Source organism: Urocampus carinirostris, chromosome 1, assembly GCF_059441175.1.
Source record: "Urocampus carinirostris isolate Australia breed hairy pipefish chromosome 1, RoL_Ucar_1.0, whole genome shotgun sequence".
NCBI classification, from domain to species: Eukaryota; Metazoa; Chordata; class Actinopteri; order Syngnathiformes; family Syngnathidae; genus Urocampus; species Urocampus carinirostris.
In genome coordinates, this window is record NC_142349.1 from 15,338,129 (window position 1) to 15,358,664 (window position 20,536).

The 20,536-nt window shown below is 39.2% G+C and overlaps 1 protein-coding gene across 3 annotated transcripts in view; it reads right to left on the reverse strand.

Moving 5' to 3' along the window:
* Nucleotides 1–20,536, reverse strand: part of kcnt2b (potassium sodium-activated channel subfamily T member 2b) — a 79,504-nt gene that overhangs the window by 16,423 nt on the left and 42,545 nt on the right. The window contains exons 1-10 of one of the 3 annotated variants that reach the window (XM_088328331.1): nucleotides 19,821–19,957; nucleotides 18,832–18,911; nucleotides 18,249–18,351; nucleotides 18,103–18,165; nucleotides 15,806–15,854; nucleotides 15,411–15,470; nucleotides 9,651–9,725; nucleotides 9,338–9,421; nucleotides 6,962–7,056; nucleotides 5,300–5,480 (exon numbers count right to left, since the gene is read on the reverse strand). In XM_088328331.1, the coding sequence (XP_088184457.1) occupies nucleotides 5,300–5,480; nucleotides 6,962–7,056; nucleotides 9,338–9,421; nucleotides 9,651–9,725; nucleotides 15,411–15,470; nucleotides 15,806–15,854; nucleotides 18,103–18,165; nucleotides 18,249–18,337 (696 nt within the window). In that variant the 5' untranslated portion in view covers nucleotides 18,338–18,351; nucleotides 18,832–18,911; nucleotides 19,821–19,957. Of the gene's footprint in view, nucleotides 1–5,299; nucleotides 5,481–6,961; nucleotides 7,057–9,337; nucleotides 9,422–9,650; nucleotides 9,726–15,410; nucleotides 15,471–15,805; nucleotides 15,855–18,102; nucleotides 18,166–18,248; nucleotides 18,352–18,831; nucleotides 18,912–19,820; nucleotides 19,958–20,536 lie in introns of those variants that run through there. The other 2 variants (XM_088328314.1, XM_088328322.1) reach the window with 2 other exon arrangements.

Sequence of the window (20,536 nt, forward strand, 5' to 3'; positions counted from 1 at the left end):
GTATAAATAGTTGGAGAAGCGAGGAAATGCAAATCTCGGCAGGAATGTATTTATCGGGCTGTAGAATTCATAAACGCTCTAGACACAGACCCGTGAATATCAAGATTTCAAGCTATTTTATTATCTTGAAAAGAAATGTCAAGAAATAAATATGGGTTAAGACGAGATCACTACGCTGACAGGGAGGGGTTTATTGAGGGTAATTGTTTTATCTATTTTTCTAATTATTCATTATCGATCAGTTCATAACACGTTACAAAGCTTAGGAGCCAGGACTCTTACTCTCGACCAAAAGGGGTTTTGGGGTTTTTAAGGGTTATTGTTCTATCTTCGTTATTCATTATCCATTATCCGTCAGTTCATAATACGTTACAAAGCCTAGGAGCCGGGACACTTACTCTCAGCCAAAAGGCCAAGCTAAGGTCCTAGCCCTAAAGCATTGCTGCGATCATTGCGAATGCACCGGCTTTTTATAGGGGTTTTTAAGGGTTATTGTTCTATCTTCGTTATTCATTATCCATTATCCGTTATCGGTCAGTTCATAATACGCTACAAAGCCTAGGAGCCGGGACACTTACTCTCAGCCAAAAGGCCAAGCTAAGGTCCTAGCCCTAAAGCCTTGCTGCGATCATTGCGAATGCACCGTTAGCCAAACTAAGGACCTAGCATCAAAGCCTTGCTACGACCATTGTTGATGCACCGAAAGATTTATTCGAAATGAAGAGAAACTACGCTGACGGTGATCCATGTTCACCCCCTTGACGTCACGAGCACAATGGTGTGCTCGGCAAATCGCGCTGTATATACGCGGAGAAAGGCGTTTGACTGTCACACGCGTAACACGCTAATTTCACGTAATAACACCGCGATACAGGCGCAGAACATGCTATTACCATGCTCCGCCCACGATTACCCGCTGAAATTTCCCGTCCTACCCATGTGTAACTACGCCCTGGCCGCGGCCAGAGCACGTCGTTCCGCGTCATTTCCGCGTCATTTCCGCGTCATTACCTCGTGTTGACCACGTGTGCGGCACGCGGTTTAACACGTGCTCAAACTTTTGAGCAGCTCAAAAGTTTTGAACGCGGCCAACCACGTGAAAATTTCCGACCGCGAGTAAAGCACTGCTCTATCTCGTCGATATGGCGGTCTCAAAACGTCCAACAGCGCCCAACGACATCTGCTTCACGGCTAGAAGTTTACGGCCGCGGTCCAGCCTCGATAAACTCGTGAAAGGCTGTGTCCACGCGCTCTCAAGATTTGAACAGCGCAAAATTTTTTCGCGCTGCCACCCGCGCGCAAATTTCCGACCTCGTGTTATGCACTGCCGTAACTCGTCTGAATGGCGATCTCAATGCGTCCTATAGCGTCCGCCTCAAAGTCAGAAATTTCTGGCCGTGATTCAGCCGCAAATGTCTGTGTGACCGGCCCCTTAGATTCAAACAGGCAATGAAAAACAGGCCGTGTGCTGCGGAGAGTCCCCAATTGATTTGGCAAAAGCCATGCAGTAGATTCAACATTGCTTCAGGGTGCAAATCAGCTTGAAATTGTCCATAATGAAATGAGTGGGATATTTTGCAGTACTATGCTCATTGACGCATTTTTTTACAGTGTCATCAATATTAGTTTCTTGTCGTTCCCTGATGAATCATTTCCATAAGACACTAAAAACTAGCACCAGGTCAGGTGAAATACTTCTTAGTACTTTCCTGTGTGAAATTTGCATCTTCTCCTTTGCCTCGGTGGGTTTTCCTCATGTTAATGTGGTTTTCTTCAACAATAGAAAAACTGGCATGGCAGGTGTGAAATTGTCCTAATGTAAAATAATGGGTGTAAATAATTGTTGCCATGTCTTTGTGTGTTCTGTAATTGGCTGGCAATATTGGGGTGTATTCTGTCTTCTGCTTGAAGACAGATGGGATAGTCTCCCGAACCCAGTGGTCCTTGTGACGGGTTCTTATTGAATGTTTTTGTTCATCAGCCAATGAGAATGTAACTCTCAAGCGTTTACATTATATATATATATATATATATATATATATATATATATATATATATATATATATATATATATATATATATATATATATATATATATATATATATATATATATATAATATATATATATATATATATATATATATATATGTATATGCATATATATATATATATATATATATATATATATATATATGTATATGTATATATATATATATATATATATATATATATATATATATATATATATATATATATATATATATATATATATATATATATATATATATATATGTATATGTATATGTATATACATATATTTTTTTTTTGTGCAAGTTTTATCTTGGATAAATCCACAGCAATTGCTGTTTTTGACATTTCATTGTTATTTCTCTGTTTATCCAGATACAAGGGGACAATGAATTCAACATTTACAATTTACAATACAATTGAAAAAAAAAGTCTGCCCCCATTTTTTTAGGCATGCTGCCCTCATAAATGCTGTTTTGAAAAGAAGAATCTAGTACAAAAATGTGTGTTTTAGCGTTTCATCCTAAATAAATCCCCACAATCATTTATGGGATCCGCTTCTTATTCACACTTTTAACCCACCCAGATTCTGCAGTTGAAGAATTTGTAGTTGCATTTTGAATTTTCAAAATTTTTGGGTCCTGAAATGTTCAGATAGCTGAAAGCAAATTGTAGTTTGCGATTAAGGTCAATAAATTGGATTGATAATACATGGACGTGATACCATTAGTAGTCAACATGATGGTGTATTTTTAAGAAACACATACGTTCTGTTACAAAATCTATAAGGGGTTATGGTGAAATGTTTTATCGGTTCCACAGAATCCCGTTCTCTTTTGCTATGATATCAGCCTTTTGCTGAATATGGCAACAGGCTACAACTACAAATCTTCATTTTGCATTTTCGTTTCTGGTAATCTTCAAAGTTGCAGATCTAACTGAAAAATCAATATATTAATAAGGACAACGGAGTCTTTTGGTGGATATAGAAACTGTGACTTGTATTCTAAAATCAAAATTTCAGGGCACATGACAACAGGAGTCAAGCGACAATTTGTTTACATGGTCCTTTGCCGTGGGTGGTCATGTCGATAAATGCCATTGATTTTTATGCTCAGACGATGTCTGCACCTTTTGAAAAGCTGTGATCCATCTAAGTCAACCCTTTTGTCATTTCTTTACAATATAAAGCTCAAGACAAAATCGAAGTTACATCACGATAACTTACTGTGTTCTCAACAGCACAACAAAGAGAGGTAAAGGTATGAGCAAGAGCAAAATGTGTAGCGGATTTAATTGAGAAAAAGGAAAAAAAATAGCTCAATCTTGATGTTGTGTAAACCGGAGGTTTTCAACGACTCTGACTTCAGGACCCACCTTTCCACCCTAACGACAGGCTGCGACGCAAACCCACATTAAGAAATAAACAAATTTATTAAAGGAAATAATTGTACAGTTTAAAGCAGAGATAGTAGAATAAAAACCCTTTCCCCCTCCAAAATAAATGACCAGCAAAACTTGAACAACTTCAAGTACCGTATAAACTGGCATACAAGCCTACATCTCTGTAGGCAACCACCAAAAACTGCTTTAAAATAGCCACATTCTAAAACAAATTTGTACCTTAATATTTTGAAAATATATACCTAAACATCAAAACTATTTAATCATGTAGATAATAAAGAATAATATACTGGTAAAAGCCTAAAAACAGAAACCATTTACTGTTCAGCAGTGCTTCAATGGCATACACTCATACACCATTTTGGTATTTCGTAATCGTTTCCTATTTCGACTTGGACGTCGTTGTCACTGTTTTCATCTTTTTCTTTTCCTTATGATTAACTTTCTTGCAAACTCATTATTATAGGCAGAAAGGGGAAATAAAACGCACGATATCACAATAAAATGCTATAAAAAAACACAACAAACACAACAGGGACTATTAAGGAGTGTTATTGACCCTTCGTTATTTTCTTTTACCCTGGATTATTTTGCCAAGGCAAACACCTGGAAACACCTGGAAACCACTGAAAACGCATCCACAACCCACTTTCGGGTCCCAGGCAACCAGTTGCGAAACACTGGTCTAAACTTCACTCAGTGTAGGTCATGACAGGGCCCACACATGTGCATAAATACGATTCATGTGGGTCAAAACTAAGCTTGGCCCAAATGTAAATGTCAATGGACATTTATGGAAGAGCGCAGTAATTACTGTAAAGAGAACGACGGGACCTGGCATCAATTTTGGTCGTGAACTTGTCGTGTAATAGGAGAAATTTTATTCCAATGACTTTGTTATTGTTTGGCATTTGAGAAATGCGGCGCCAGATAGCAAATACGTACACACGTGACATTTTAAAGGAACAATGTGGGTCTTACATCACAATTGTTTATTTGTAGGGTTAAAATGGAAATAGGTCGAAAAATGTAATCGTAAAATTGTATGAATAATATCATCTTAAAAAAATGTTAAAGTATGATGGACTGGGGGGGCCAAACATTTTTTTGAAAACCATAGATTTTGGACTATAAGCTGCGACTTTTTTCCCAAGCTTTCAACCCTGCGGCTTTTGCAATGATGCGGATGATGATGATGGTTTGAAGCCAAGACTTCAAAGTTATGTAATTCCTCAGCAGCTATGCACCAGAAAATGCCTTGTTCACATTAATCGATTGGCTGGAAACCAGTTCAGTGTGTCCTTTGCCTACTTTTGGGGAATTCTCTGCCCCCTGAGATTCGATCTGCAACCTCAGTGGAACTGTTTGATTTAACGCTTAAAATTCACATCTATTCTATAGCTTAGGAATGACCTAGATTTTATGTTGACAATATCTGTGCATTATTTGTTTTTGCAACATCCATGGCAGCCTGGTCATCCTGGAAGCGGGATTACCTCATGTGCTGTCCCTTCTTAAGGTTTCTCCATTTTCCTCATGTTGAGGTTATTGAGTTTTTCCTAGCCCTCATGAAGATTTAAGATCAGGTGAGGGTGTAATAATAGTCTGTAGATTTCAATAATCTGTGGTCTGTTCAGCAGTTTGAGACTCCTTGTGATTAAGGGCTATACAAATGAACATGACTTGACTCAATGTGCTTGTCTCAATGTAACCTTTGCTAAAACGAGTTTACCAGGCAAAGTGTGAGATTCAATTTTTTAGTCAAAGGCATACTTTTCAAAAGCCAATCTTGTCTTTGGAGACTTGTTTGTATTGGTGCGTACGCTTTGGTAATCCATGCTTTTTCCTGTTTCCTGTCTTTCTCACCTGGATTGGAAGCACAATGAGGGCCACAAAGATCATGATGACCACCAGCAGTTGCGAAGGCCAGATCTGCGGGGTGACATCCCCAAAGCCCACCGTGGAGAAGGTGACCACGCAAAAGTAGAGGGAATCGAACAAGGTCAGGTTGTTGCCGGCCCGTTCCAGGTGCTGGATGCCGCAGATACTATTTTGATGAAGACGTAAGAAGAACATCATAGGCAGGCAGCATGCTGGGCTATACACTTCTTAGCCCTTACTGGGTGTACCAGGGTTGAAACACAACTTTTATGTAGTATAACACCACTACATGCTTTGAGTGGGCAGATAAATACAAATATCAATATCATTGATACCGAGCGAGTACATGGATTGGATTAATATTATTGTTATAAGATCAATACAGTCTTCCCAATTTAACTATCACCATAATAATGTTGTAAATAGGTTGCAAAATTATACATTCATTATAACTTTCAAATTCGATCCAATTGCGTTTTGACTTTAAATGTAAAGCATTTTGCGCTCTACTAGGCACACCTGGTTAGAAAACGCACCCTAAAAAAATACTCACTTGTGAAAGATTTTTTTTTTAGATAAAAGGCACACTGAACTATAAGGCACATGCAAAGAAAACAGAAGAACGTATTTCTTAGAACATGAATGTTAGGATTCTGGTTCGTCAACTAAAACAAATACATCACTTAATACAGTGGGACCTCGCTACTTCGCGGTTCCACGTTCGCGGGTTCAGAGCTTCACGGGTCTAAAAAAATAATAATAAAAAAATAAAAGAATTAAAAAAAATACCTATATATATATATATATTTTTTTTTAAGCATTTTTGAAGGTGCGTCACTACTTCGCGGATTTTCACTTTTCGCGGGTGGTTTTGGTCCCCATTAACCGCGATAACCGAGGGATTACTGTAATCGGTGTAGAAGCATTTTGTGGTAGCTATGCATTTTTGAATGTATTTAGCGTATTTCCGGCTTTATGTGGTGCATTTCAAATCTCTGGCAAAATTGGGGTTTTTGGGTGCACCTTATAACACTGGAAACCACTGCATTTAAGTTGTCTTGTTGATATTGTTATACAGTATTTGTATTTTTGTCACATTTTGTTCTTTTGGTTTGACTTTGTTGACTTTTGTTCTGAAACAGTCATTGTCATTAGAAGTATTTTGTTATACTTTGAACTCATTTTCAAAATATTGTGAGATGGAAGGTATTATAGTCCTCATGATGAATCTGTTATATTTGTATTTTCGTCACAATGCTGCTTCTTTTTGGTTATTTGTAATATAAATACTCATATATACTTGTATACTGTTAAAGCCTGCATTGTAGTATTCTATGTAATAATAAACTATTTTCTGCTGATTTTCATAATTATAAAGCATGACTTGACATGACTTGACTTTGCAGTCGACCATTAAAGATGAGCTCAGCTCAGTTTTGCAACAATCACAAGCTATCTTGCACTCACAGTCAATAATTATCTTTTTGTATTTGTCACTCTGTTCCTGTCTTGCTGCAAGTATCAACGCACCATTATCTGCTCACTTTTCTTCTGCCCATTTGTCTTTCTACCCCCTTTAGCTGTGAAATCACCTTCTGTCCCTGTCATTTTGCATTGTTTGGCTCTGGAGTCGGTGCGTGTACCCACCATGTAAACATGAGACACACCAACGTGCTGATGAGTATCACCACCTGGTTGAACATGGCCGAGTGTGTCCGCTGGATGGCCCTGTGCAGATCATTCTGGAGCGGGAACAACAACAACAAAAAGTATGTGTTAGATGAGACAAGCAAAAAAGGAATTGAACCCTAGAGGTGCGTTGCTCAGGTTAAATGGATTGGACATGGGCTTGCTGCAGTAGAGGAGGAAGAATATTTCCTTAAATAACAGCTTTCTCCCACATGGCCCAATTCATCATCTACTTGTGACAATAAAACATCCTCTTTTTCTGTCAGTAAAGAAAAAGGTTAAAACTGTTATTTACATCATCTGCACCGATGTGCACGGTAGACTGCTATGACATGAAAATAGGGATGCACGTTTTTGTCCTGTCACACAGATCGATGTAGGCTTACATGACTGATGTTGACCATTACAAATAATGTAAAAATGCAAATGTCTTGCTGTACCCTAAGGTAGTAGCCCTTGACCTATTTTCAGTCGTCTACGTTTGACTGTTTGTTACAACCATACTAGTTCATTTTCCTGAACTATAGATTATGTCAAGTGTACAACATGTTGTAGTTTATTTGTGAATTTCGATTAGATTAATTTAACAATTCAGCCGTTTTTATAGTGCTTATTTATTCAATTGTTTATGTATTTATGTTTTTCTTTTTGAAGGTACTGTTTCATTTTTTACCCATCTAGTTATTCGTTGATTTAAATACATGAATCGTTCGAATATTGATACAAAAATATATTAAACATAAAGTCCTTTGCCGGTCAAATAGCCTTTAATATGCTAGAAAAGCAAATGACGTAATGCCATCGCCACAAAGTTTGTTTTTTTACCAAAAATATGAAAGCCATGAGTGATGCAATAAATAATGTACTCAAAATTTTAGAACAAAATTGTTTTTCCCCAGATATTTATAATCTGGTGTTGATATTGTCCCATGCCGCTGCCCGTAAATGCCAAGCTATCGCTTATCCCTGAAGAGCAGATGACGCTTTACACCGAAAAACAAAGGTGACCAGCTAAAGAAGGTGCTGTATCAGATTTAAATCAGGAGGCTTCTCTTGCTTTAGGTAACCATTGAAATCAATTTGTTTCAAACCCAAACATTAAAAACAGCCTGAAAAGGGATGGGCGCTGCCAGGCTGTACTTGCCCAAGACACACCACAGGAAGTGGTGCTGCTATGACCCTAGGAGTTAAGGGATCCTTCAACTGCAGTGAAATATTTCATTACTCCCAACATATACATAACAATATGGTATAACAATGTCATCAACACAACTAAAGTTCCTTCATTGCAAAATATTTTAAGAATAAAATCAATAATGCAAATAAAGTATCAATTGTCCCTCATTTGCTCTGTTGACATAGTGACAACAGATTTACAGGTTTTTGGTCAGGGACTGTATTATGTTTACATTTTTTGGTTCCACCTTGTTGCTCTCTGTAGGGTAAGCTTTTTTTCATGATTTTATTTAAATTTGTGGTGTTTTAACAGGAGCAGACCACTTTACCACACAAATGACATCTGGCATTGTCCTTATCTGTAGCGAAAATAATTACGTCCACACCTTGCTGCGCTTCCTGTTTGCCACTTCTGGTAGGGTTAGGCACATAGATTTGGCCCTCTTTTCACGCTGGCAGTCAGAATGCAGCATAAGGCCAGATAGGGAAATGTGCTAAAAGTGTGCCTGCCAGTCTCACACTCAGGCAAACATCGAACGGAGTGGCTGAGGGCGCTGGGTTAGGGAGCAAAGGGCTACCCATGGCACGCCAAGTATCGATCACAGGACAATAGCATAGATCCAATCGTAGAACTTTCTTAGTACTGACAATATTGATAATTGGATTGGATTGATCTGCCCACAACTTTTGCACAAAGCGATTGAGGCCCACACATCCCCTGACATGAATATATGACTGCTGTCCGAATTGTTTTGAGGAAACACATATCACTTACATTGAATTAAAAACACATTCTACTCCTGTTATTTGAAAAAAAATGCCTTATTTCTGAGAAAGGGGCAAATGACCATTAGGTAAAGATAACGCGTGATATTAAACGAAATGCTGTGTGCAATGACACAAGCCAGTTGACATAGACATTACTTTGTGGGTATTACTTGAGTTTTAGTTGTTGCGTCCGCTTTTCTGATAAATCTTTGAAAATGGCTGTCTATTTGGTGACATGAAAAAGTTTTGGTCAGTTGATAAAATGTACTCCTGTATGCCTGTTCAGGCCTAATAGTATTGTCTGCTTGAATAAAGAGTGCCTTGTTTTTTCAGTCCAACAAATGTGTGGATGAAATGCATGGTGATGATTAATGAAGGTGCTTGACTCACAATCATGTTCTCCAAAGCATGTTTGGCCAGCCAGCAATTCAGGAAAACGGGGATAAAGAGATTTCTGAAGGACGGCAAAATCACCTGTGGGAACAGAAAGTGGGAGAAAACACATCACTTCTACTTAGGTTTCTTTAACAACAGAGTGCATATGTGATCTTCTCTTGCAAAGAGGTGAAAAGTGGAAGCCTACTGTGACATATCCTGTAGCAGCAGGTACTAAATGTGTATTCCACTAAGGTGGAGGGAAGTCGGGGTTTTTTTTTTTGGGTGAGTGCTTTTGGTGCTCAGTGGCGCATGTCTTTCCACTCACAGTGATCATGAAGGGGATGGCGCTGATCATCTCCAGAATGAAGGGGACACGTAGCACTTGCTCCCAGACGTTGCCCTGGAAACACAAAGCACACACAAGAGGTCAGGGAACTCCATTGTCATGACGACCCCTGTGGGCAGGATTACAGTGTAACAGGCCCATTTAGAGAAAGGGCAAACGTTAGAGCTCTGAACGGAAAGACAGCTCATAATAGTTTTGAACACCATTTGAACAAAATACGTTGACTCGGTCTGAGTTGCATGCCATATTTTCTGTGACCCTCGTTCCCAGAAGTGTAGGTGGACACCCTCACATCTCCCGTGTCCCCAGGACGCAGTTGGCTTTAAAGCCTTGGCATTAACACACAAATGTGGGGCCCTTCATAGGCTTAGGAGTGCCAAGCACATGAAAGGCATGGGCACAACTGGATTCATTGATGCCCCGTGGCAGCAACATGGGGGCTCCTCCTAAAGATCATCTCATGTATCAATCAGTGCGTTTACATACAATATATGAAAATCTCAATAAAGCTGGTCTTCTCCATGCGAGATTGATTTGTTCCCGGTTCAAACTCCTATCTTGAATTTCTTGTATTTTGAACCAATTTTCCTGTATGATTTAACTGAAGAACAATGAACCCGTTCCCGGACTCCCAAATCATCCAACTTAACCCAAAATAGCTATAGATCTTACTGATCACGGAAAACAAATTCAAATAGCAGACATGGGGACTTGAGACTTAGTGACTTGGACTCGAGTCGACTCGAGTCGCTGTTTTTATGACTTGTGACTTGACTTGGACTTGGCAATCTAAGACTCGGGACTTGACTTGTGACTTGACTTGCCCAAGAAAAAAATACTTGGGACTTACTTGGGACTTGAAGGTGAAGACTTGAGACTTACTTGAGACTTGCACATGTGTGACTTGGTCCCATGTCTGTCAAATAGTAATAGAACATAAAAATATACTGATAAGCTGAATAAGATGGTTCACAGTTCACAGATCCCTTGGGTTGTCAGGTCACGACTGAGGAGGCAACCCTGGACAGCTTTCTTCACTGATGATGGTTCCTGGCCTGCGCCTGTGTTGCGGCAAAGTTGACACTAGTCCATCCTTTGATGTTGTCAAGCCATTTCTTACTCTCCTCCTGTCCCCTTGGTCTTGTGACATGACCATACCACTAGTTTTTGTCTGAGCACAGTTTCCTACAGTTCTTCTTAGAATCCACTGTGCACTCTGATGGTGTTGCGCAGTTTCATACAGACATGGGGACTTGAGACTTAGTGACTTGGACTCGAGTCGACTCGAGTCGCTGTTTTTATGACTTGTGACTTGACTTGGACTTGGCAATCTAAGACTCGGGACTTGACTTGTGACTTGACTTGCCCAAGAAAAAAATACTTGGGACTTACTTGGGACTTGAAGGTGAAGACTTGAGACTTACTTGAGACTTGCACATGTGTGACTTGGTCCCATGTCTGGTTTCATATGTCACATGGGCTATGTAGCTGATGCTAGTTTCTTGTTCCATCGCATGTCCATGGCCCGCATATTCCTTTCAGCAATTACCATGGAAGAAATTGGCCATTTCTAACTGAAGGAGTATGCGTGGTTGGGGAGGAGTGATGGAGTGAGGTTTTGGAAGGAGCGAGGGAGCACAACACAAGAACGCAAGATCAGTTCTGTAGGCTAAAAATTAGACTTTCTATTTTGGACGACCTCATGCTGGTAGTGAGCGGTCTCAAGCACTCAGGCCTATAGTGGTAGCATCTGGATCTCGTAACTTGGATTTTCTCTTGTATGTAGGGCAAGAATTTTGCTCAAAAGACATCTCGTATCTTCCATTTCTTGTATCTAGGATAGCTCATATGCAGGTCACTGTATTGCCATGTAAGGCAATGCAAACGCACATAGATATCAGAATATGCATTTACTTGGATAGCCAATAGTCCAATTAAAAGGGTTGGATTAGTCCTTTCATATTCAGATTAGTTGTTCACGTATATATATTTTACTTGAAAGACATTGCTCAATTCCTTTTTCTGCATTTTTTTTCTTCCTCGGTGGTACAAATAATTTTCATCCTGTGGGAAACAACTCTGGCTGACTCGCTAAATAATCCTCACATTAATTGATGGATTTCTTTGTGACATTTTAATTTCTGTCCGCACAGCCATAGTGGAACAATGAATGTGGAACAATATATATGTATATATATATATATATATATATATATATATATATATATATATATATATATACTGGACTGTCTCAGAAAATTAGAATATTGTGATAAAGTTCTTTATTTTCTGTAATGCAATTAAAAAAACAAAAATGTCATACATTCTGGATTCATTACACATCAACTGAACTATTTCAAGCCTTTTATTATTTGCATATTGCTGAATTTGGCTTACAGCTTAAGAAAACTCAAAAATCCTATCTCAAAATATTAGAATATCATGAAAAAGTATACAAGTAGGCTATTCAACTAATCACCTGAATCATCTAATTAACTCGAAACACCTTGCGAGGGTTTCCTGAGCCTTAAAAACACTCAGCTTGGTTCAGTAAACTAAATCACAAGTATGGGGAAGACTGCTGATCTGTCTGCTGTCCAGAGGACCATCATTGATACCCTCCATCAGGAGGGTAAGACACAAAAAGAAATTTCTCAAAGAGCAGGCTGTTCACAGAGTGCAGTTTCAAAGCATATCCACAAAAAGTCTGTTGGAAGGGAAAAATGTGGCCGGAAACGCTGCACAACCAAGAGAGATGACCGCAGCCTTAACAAAATTGTGAAGAAGAGCCGCTTCCAGAATTTGAGGGAGCTTCAAAGACAGTGGGCTGAAGCTGGAGTCCAGGTATCAAAAGCCACAGTTCACAGACGTGTCCGGGAAATGAGCTACAATAGCCGTATTCCCATGGTCAAGCCACTTCTGAACTCAAGACAACGGAAGAAGCGTCTGACTTGGGCTATGGAGAAGAAGCACTGGACAGTTGCAGAGTGGTCCAAAGTCCTCTTTTCAGACGAAAGCAAGTTTTGCATTTCATTTGGAAGTCAAGGCGCCAGAGTCTGGAGAAAGGCTGGAGAGGAGCAAAATCCAAGTTGCTTGAAATCCAGTGTGAAGTTCCCACAATCAGCAATGGTTTGGGGAGCCATGTCAGCTGCTGGTGTTGGTCCACTGTGTTTCATCAAGTCCAGAGTAAATGCAACTGTGTACCAAGAGATTTTAGAGCACTATATGCTTCCATCTGCTGAAAAGCTCTATGGAGATGAGGATTTCATTTTCCAGCATGATCTGGCACCTGCCCACAGTGCCAAAACCACCAGTAACTGGTACACTGACCATGGCATCACTGTCCTTGATTGGCCTGCTAATTCCCCTGACCTGAACCCCATTGAGAATTTGTGGGGTATAGTTAAGAAGAAGATGAAAGACACCAGACCTACAAATGCAAATGAGCTGAAGGCCGCTATCGAAGCATCCTGGGCATCAATAACACCTCAGCAATGCCACAGGCTGATTGCCTCCATGCCACGCCGGATTGATGCAGTAATCCGTGCAAAAGGATTCCCAACCAAGTACTGAGTGCATCAATGGACATTTTCAAATGTTTGATTTAGTTTTGCTGTTATAAAATTATTTTTTTACTTGGTCTGAGGAAGTATTCTAATATTTTGATATAGGATTTTTGAGTTTTTTTCAGCTGTAAGCCAAAATCAGCAATATTCAAATAATAAAAGGCTTGAAATAGTTCAGTTGATGTGTAATGAATCCAGAATGTATGACATTTTTGTTTTTTTAATTGCATTACAGAAAATAAATAACTTTATCACAATATTCTAATTTTCTGAGACAGTCCAGTATATATATATATATATATATATATATATATATATATATATATATATATATATATATATATATATATATATATATATATATATATATATATATATATATATATATAGATAGATAGATAGATAGATAGAGAGAGAGAGAGAGAGAGAGAGAGAGAGAGAGAGAGAGAGAGAGAGAGAGAGAGAGAGAGAGAGAGAGTAAATCCATGCAAACACATGGGATGCAAAAATGAAGTAGTTGTTTGTCACTTGTCAGGTAAACTGGTAATTCAGATTGGTCAGAAAACCCAAATTCTAATCTTAATTGATGTATGGCCTTGCAGATTCCTGATGTCAGTTGCGGGGTGAATTTTCTGAGCGACGCCTTTGGTTGCAGAACGCCTACAGCGCTGTCCCCCGCACACCAGACTGGGCCGTTTTCATACCGAATCCAAGTTGTACACGTAACGTGTTTTTCAGATCAACTATTCAAGATGGCAACTACCACAAAGTCAGGTATTTATTACAAGGACAAGCACATATTGTTGTGCCTTTTGCCACTGTGCTGAAGGAGAAAATGAATGAGTGCTGCTTGAAGGATTAGAGGGAACTCCTAGCAACTGTCAATGACTCAGATGATACGGAAAGGGAACTTTAGTGTGTGTGTGTGATAGATAACTTCCCCTGCTGTTCAATTGTATATAATGATTGCATAAAATTTGTATTAAAATTTGATAAATTTAGGACTTTTGAGAGTGAAAAAGTTGAAATATCGTGAGTACATGATAAATATTGAATGGATTGCCGTTTTGCTCCTGTTATAAACCGTTCTGTGAAATGTTTATGTACCGAGTATGGGGTACTAGACCTTTATAAACAAATACACAATAAAACATATATTGTGCATGAAAATGCAAAGAAGAAAAATTGTATCGGCTTATTTGATCTTTTTTGCTCATATTTAAAGCCACAAGTGATGCATGAATGATGTCATCCTTGAAATTTCAGAACAAAATATTTTTTCCCCAGTGATTATGAATCTGGTATCAGTATTGTCACACAACACTGTCATTCAATGCCAAAATCTGTCTCATCTCTCAAGAGCTGGAGCAGATGAAGAAGGTGCTGTATCTGAGTCACATCGGGGGGTTTTCCTGCACCTGGTGACTATGGAAATCAGTATTATCTGTGGGGTGCAAACCCTTACCCAAAAAAAAACGTCCTGGAAAGGGATGGGTGCCGTCGGGCTGTACTTGCCCAAGACACACCACAGGAAGTGGGGCCCTTACGACTCTAGCATTGAAAGGATCCGGGAACTGTGAACCGTGAACTGATTGCCAAGGTATCAGATTCAAAACTCTGTATTGGCATACACAAAAAAATGACATACACGAATCATCTATTTTTCCCCCTCCCTATGCAACCTTTTTCACCTCGTTGCAGCCGGCGAATCAAAAAGTTTGCCGACCCATGCCATGGATTGTAATATACTGTTTTGATTTATTTAAGTTTGACGTTGATCCACTAGGTTTAGCCATTCATCCGTGACGGCAAACATAAAAAGCACATTTACACATGAACTGTGGATGGCCGCAGGACATTACAAGTCACTCAACACTTTGACAGATAATGGCAATCAATCTCATTCTTTGCCGTCAATTGCCATAAAATACTGATTGCATATAACGTTGTACACTCTTTTTTTCAATTCTAAAAAAGATATTCCAAAATATGCATTGCCAGTTTGCACCAAGATAAACAAATGATTCTTCGTGTAATAATACAAAGACATGGGGGCGTTTGAGTGCTGCTCTGCAATACCTAAACCCAAAGTGCAGATCACAAATTGTAAACAAAGGCATCTGGTGACGTCTACGCCACTGCTGTCATAAAGAGTCTTCCCTGAGCAACTCACCTTGTAGCTAAGATATACAAGCAACATTGTTTCTGAAAAGCTGATAAAAGCCACGAGCACCTGCAAAGAGAGAGAGAGGAGGGAACACTAGCATTAAAGGGAGAGAGAGCAGAGGGCGAGTTGAGACAGTCTGAGATAGAAATTAGGCATGGCGGGGATGTAAGAAGAGTGCGTGGGTGGCATCAGTGGGTGTGTTGATGATTGAGCTACAGAGAGAAAGGAGCACATGGGAGCAAGGCGGAAGAATACGCTGTGATTGCATCCGCTTTTATGTCCATTAGTGTGCCGTTACTCGCATCTCATTAGACGTATGCAAGTGAAATACGAGAAGGGCGGTAAAGCTGTAAAAGAAAAGCGCACATATTCAGACTGTACTTTACACTTTTCGGTCTGACCTGCAGGGCCCAAAGGGATGGTGGTCTTTCCACCCAGATGATCAGCTTCCTGCAAAGTGAAAGGAGATGACAGAATAAGGGTACAGGTACACCCAATACAAATGCAGTCGTTTTTCTAGGAAACCTGAATGTTATTGTCAAACCAAGATAGCATGATATACTGTTTTCAGATCAATCATATAGTTGAGGGGTGGGCAACTATTTGGAGTCGCGGGCGGCATTGGGTTAAAAATTGGGCCAAGAGGCCAGTCCCGCAGACCTGTCTAACTTTTCTCTTTTAGGAACAAATGTACAAGCAAATATCTACATGGTATTTTTCTTTTCACAGTATATTTCCTCTTGATAAGATTAGTTTTATCAAACTGGATTTGAAAAGCTCACAATCAAGGCAAAAATAATATATTACATTTGATACGTGGTTTTGTAGTATTCCTGTCGTATTCTATTTTAGTTATTTTGTAGTATTTCTACAGTCAGCTTTTTGTTGTATGACTGGCGGATTTTTTTTAGTATTTCTGTAGTATTTCTGAAGTCATGTTTTTGTAGTGTTTCCATAGTAGTATTTTTGTAGAATGTATGCGGTATTCTTGTTTGGCCATAGTAAAGATGAAAAAGTACTTTTGATCATTACTGTAGCTGTCTTTTTGTAGTCATTCTGTAATAGTAGTTTTGTAATACAGTGGTATTTTTCTCTTATAATATTATTGTTGTGGTATTTTTGCAGTTATTCTGTAGAAGTATTTTCGAAGCATTCCATAGTAATATTTTTGTGGGATTTCTGTAGTGTTTTAGAATATTTCCATCGTAGTAGTTTTGTAGTATTTTCTTAAGTATTTCTATAATATTACTGTGGTTGCAGTTTGGTAGTATTTCAATAATAATATTTCTGCAGTAATTTTTTGTATTGTATTACTGGGGATCACCTCATGTGCAGCCCCTTCTCAAGTTTTGTTATTCCCTGAGGTTTTTGAGTTTTTCCTCGTCCTCATGTAGGTTTTAGAGTAGGCAATGGTAGTCTATAGTCTGTATAAACATGACAATACAGACATTTGTATACGTGTGTTTGTGTGTTGTAATTTTATCTTGACCATTTTCGTTTGGTGAGCCGGATTTAAAAAAATGCATTTGGCCTGAGGGCCGTAGTTTGCAACCACACCTGATATAGACAGTAAGGTAGTCATGAATGATATAACTAATAATAGATATGAAGCAACAATTTACAGCCACTGCTCACAATTCCAAATGACTCTCCTTGTTAAAGTGGCTAGCTCTATGCAGCTAATTTATTTTTCAGTCGAAGCTGCTTCTTGGTTAATGGCAGCGCCCGTATGTGCCCGTATTATGCTCATAATTGGGCTATTTTCTAAATACAGGAGTGTCACTGTGCCCGCAAAAACACATTTAGTGACTTACTGAAGAAAATGATATTACCAATATTTTCAATGTGCTTTCTGCTAATTAGAGTGCCTAAGTTTTTGTTAATGTAAACTCCTTACAATTTATGCTAACATATATGATACTGATAAGAGATACAAAAGACAATATGGTAACATTTTCCCAATCCCTTTTTCTCAGTCACGGCGGCTGGGTGTTTAGCACGCAGCCCAGGCTACCGCAACCTCCCTGTGTGGAGTTTGCATGTTCTCCTCCGTGCCTACGTGGGTTTCCTGTATAAAATTTTGGTTGCAGTATTATTTTCAACTTCTAATTAGAGATTTTTTATCTGGGGAGACCAGGGTTTTTAAATAGTCTACATACTTGTGTCAGCACCATCAGCAGGCTGTTTTTCCTCAAATTGTAGTCAAAAAGTGATATTCCCAAGTTAAATGGAAATTTACAGTGTTATTGTAAGACAGATATCACTCCACCCCCCACCCCCTTGTTGCCACCTGATTCATATTATGGCTGCTTGCCTTCTCTGAGCTTGTTGTAGGCCTCCTACATCATTTGGAAACTGAGCTTAGCCAGCGTCATGGAACACCAATTAGATCAATAGGTCCCTTGGCTTAAGACACAGGCTTCCGAGGGCCTGGGGTTGCCAACTTCCTGTTCTCCCCGCACTCTCTGCCTGCTGTATGTTACAAGCTTTATCTCCACTAGATCGCTGTTGATTAGGCTGCACAGGCACTAAATACGTATTATACCGACAGCTAATCCATGGTGCCTGGTTATAATGAATGAATGTGGATCTGTTATGTTCGATATAAGCATGTGAATCACGTCAAATAAGTGAAATCGCATTGATCACAATGTGCAAGACCCATCGCTTCAAATTTAAGGACGCAGAGGGCGCTTACCAGTCAAACTCGCTCCACTGACGGGATGATGTGTTCTGTTTAGTGCAGTTTGTGCCACTCATGCTGCAGGACAAAAGAAAGGTCAATTCCTGTCTAGGTCTTTTCATACGATGCTCTTTATTGCGCGGTGACGCTGTGGTTCTCACCAGTCAGGCTTCCACTCTTGTGGATTGTCCAGCAACACTCTAACAATGTAGAGGAGGCAGCTCAGAACTTTCAGTGCAAAGTTAAACATTCGCACTCTCAAACCTGCAATTAGAGATTTAAGGGTCAAGTTTTTAAAGTCATGTATGTAATTCCACTCAACTATTAACATTTCTTACGATACGATTTTTATTACTAGACTTCCATCAACATATGTGTCTGTTTGGCCTGAATTTGGCAGTAAGCATACTTATCAATGGTACACAATGATCCCACCCATATTGAGACTTCCGAATTTGCTTGTGCCTTGATCAAATCCATCAAAATCCCAATAAAGTGTGCCACTAATTAATTAAACCCCCTTCTACCTTGTCCAAAATCCAGCCTATATTGTTTACTGAATTGCTGGAATGATTTGAGATGGGCTATAAAAGTTCAAAAATCCAAACACTGAAAACGAAATTTTGGGGGAATAAAATGTATGCCTTTCTACCAAAATGGGGTCCTAATAACACCTCAGGCAAAAATTTGTATGCTGAATTCCCAAACATGTATTCCACTTGTACCAGAGTCTTTGCCACTCACTGGATCTTTGGTTTTTGATGAAGAACAGCTTGAGACGCTCCTTGAACGTGTTCTCATTTACATAGAACTCCACCTGGACTCTGAAGCACAAACGTTGGACAGAAATGCCATGAGAGGAATTAGACTGTGAGGGAGAACAATTTGAATTGAAGATTAAAAGAGGTTAGAACTATTTAAGCATATTAAGTATTTGAAAAAGAGCCTCTAATGGCTGGTAAGAGGAAATGGAACTCCACGCGAGCCTGGTCATCTTCTGACGATCTTGTTAGGAGTGCTGATTAAATGCAGTGCCATAAACTACTTTATTTTTTAGATGACTGCTCAACATGGGAGTCCATAATTGTTGCTATTGTTCCACCCCTTTTTTCATGCCTGCACTCTACTTGCAAAGGCGCCGTTTGCAAAAACACCCGCCTGCACAATCGAGGGTGATTATGATTATTACAGCGCTCAAGCAGAGACGTGATGCAAAACAACAAAGAGGCCCTGCTGAGTTACCCGAGATGGGAGCGGTTTGGCTGGAGGTGACCGTATATCCTCTTTGACAACTCGGACTCCTTTCATCTGTCCTTTGGGAGTCTTATGACTCAGGTGGGGGATGGAAGAGACAGGATTTGTACACCTTTTTTTCATTGCCAAATTCAAGCACTTTTTAAGGACTTTCAAAGCCAATCTTCCAATTTCTCTTGTACCATTAAAGGAAGAAATCCATATTGAATTAATCCAAAGCCCGGTTGTTTGACCTCACTGAGTGCTACCTGTAGGAAAAAGAAGGAAGAAGAAGATACATCCTAAGCCAAATATTCACTGAAAGGCGCATATAAAATGGAAGTGAAACTGAGTATTTGTGCTCCATTTCAATAGTGTTTGCTGCACTCTCTATTTGGTATATGTTGTATAAAATTTTCTGAAAGCACTCAATGACGTCAAACTGTTGAGAAAGGAAAGTCAGTTCTTCTAACTGTTAATGAATGTGTAAGCTGACCTACCATAAAGATGAACCAGTCATCCGAGCCACTGTTTTCGATCATTTAATTTGCTAGCATAAAAAGGTATTTTCCATTTTTTACATACAAGATATGAACCAGTGATGTGTATAAAGGAAAAAAGGCACACACCGCAACGTGGCTCGCACAGTAATGTGTAGTGCCCATCAACATAACAGGCTTTCTTTGTTGACTTTGAACCCTAAAGTAAAGTTGCTAGCTTGTTGCAAGCACATACTGTACTTTCTGCTTATTTAGGATTGTGCTATCTACAATGAACGATCTTTTTCTGTCCATCGGCTGTCATAAACTGGCATGAATTCTGCCATTCTGTCTCAACATTTTGTGCGCAGCAAGGCTATGTCACACTTGTAATGGGTAGGGGTTATGGGGGGCAATAATACTTTACATGACAACGCCATACAAACAAATGCCAGCTGCCGTTAATCACGAGGAAAGAAGAAATGTAATAGCAAAGCAAAGACACCAGAATAGATAGAATAGAATAGAATAGAATATACCTTTATTGTCATTGTTACAAAATGGGTTAACATATTGTGACAACGAAATTGGGCATGACACTAGGTTCACACATTCACAGTGAGGTAAAAAACCAAGAAGATAAAGGAACAGAGAAGATAAGGTTATAAAACAAGGAGGATAAGGTTATAGTTATAATTTACACAATATTTAAACAAGAAATGTCGGCATGTAGGATG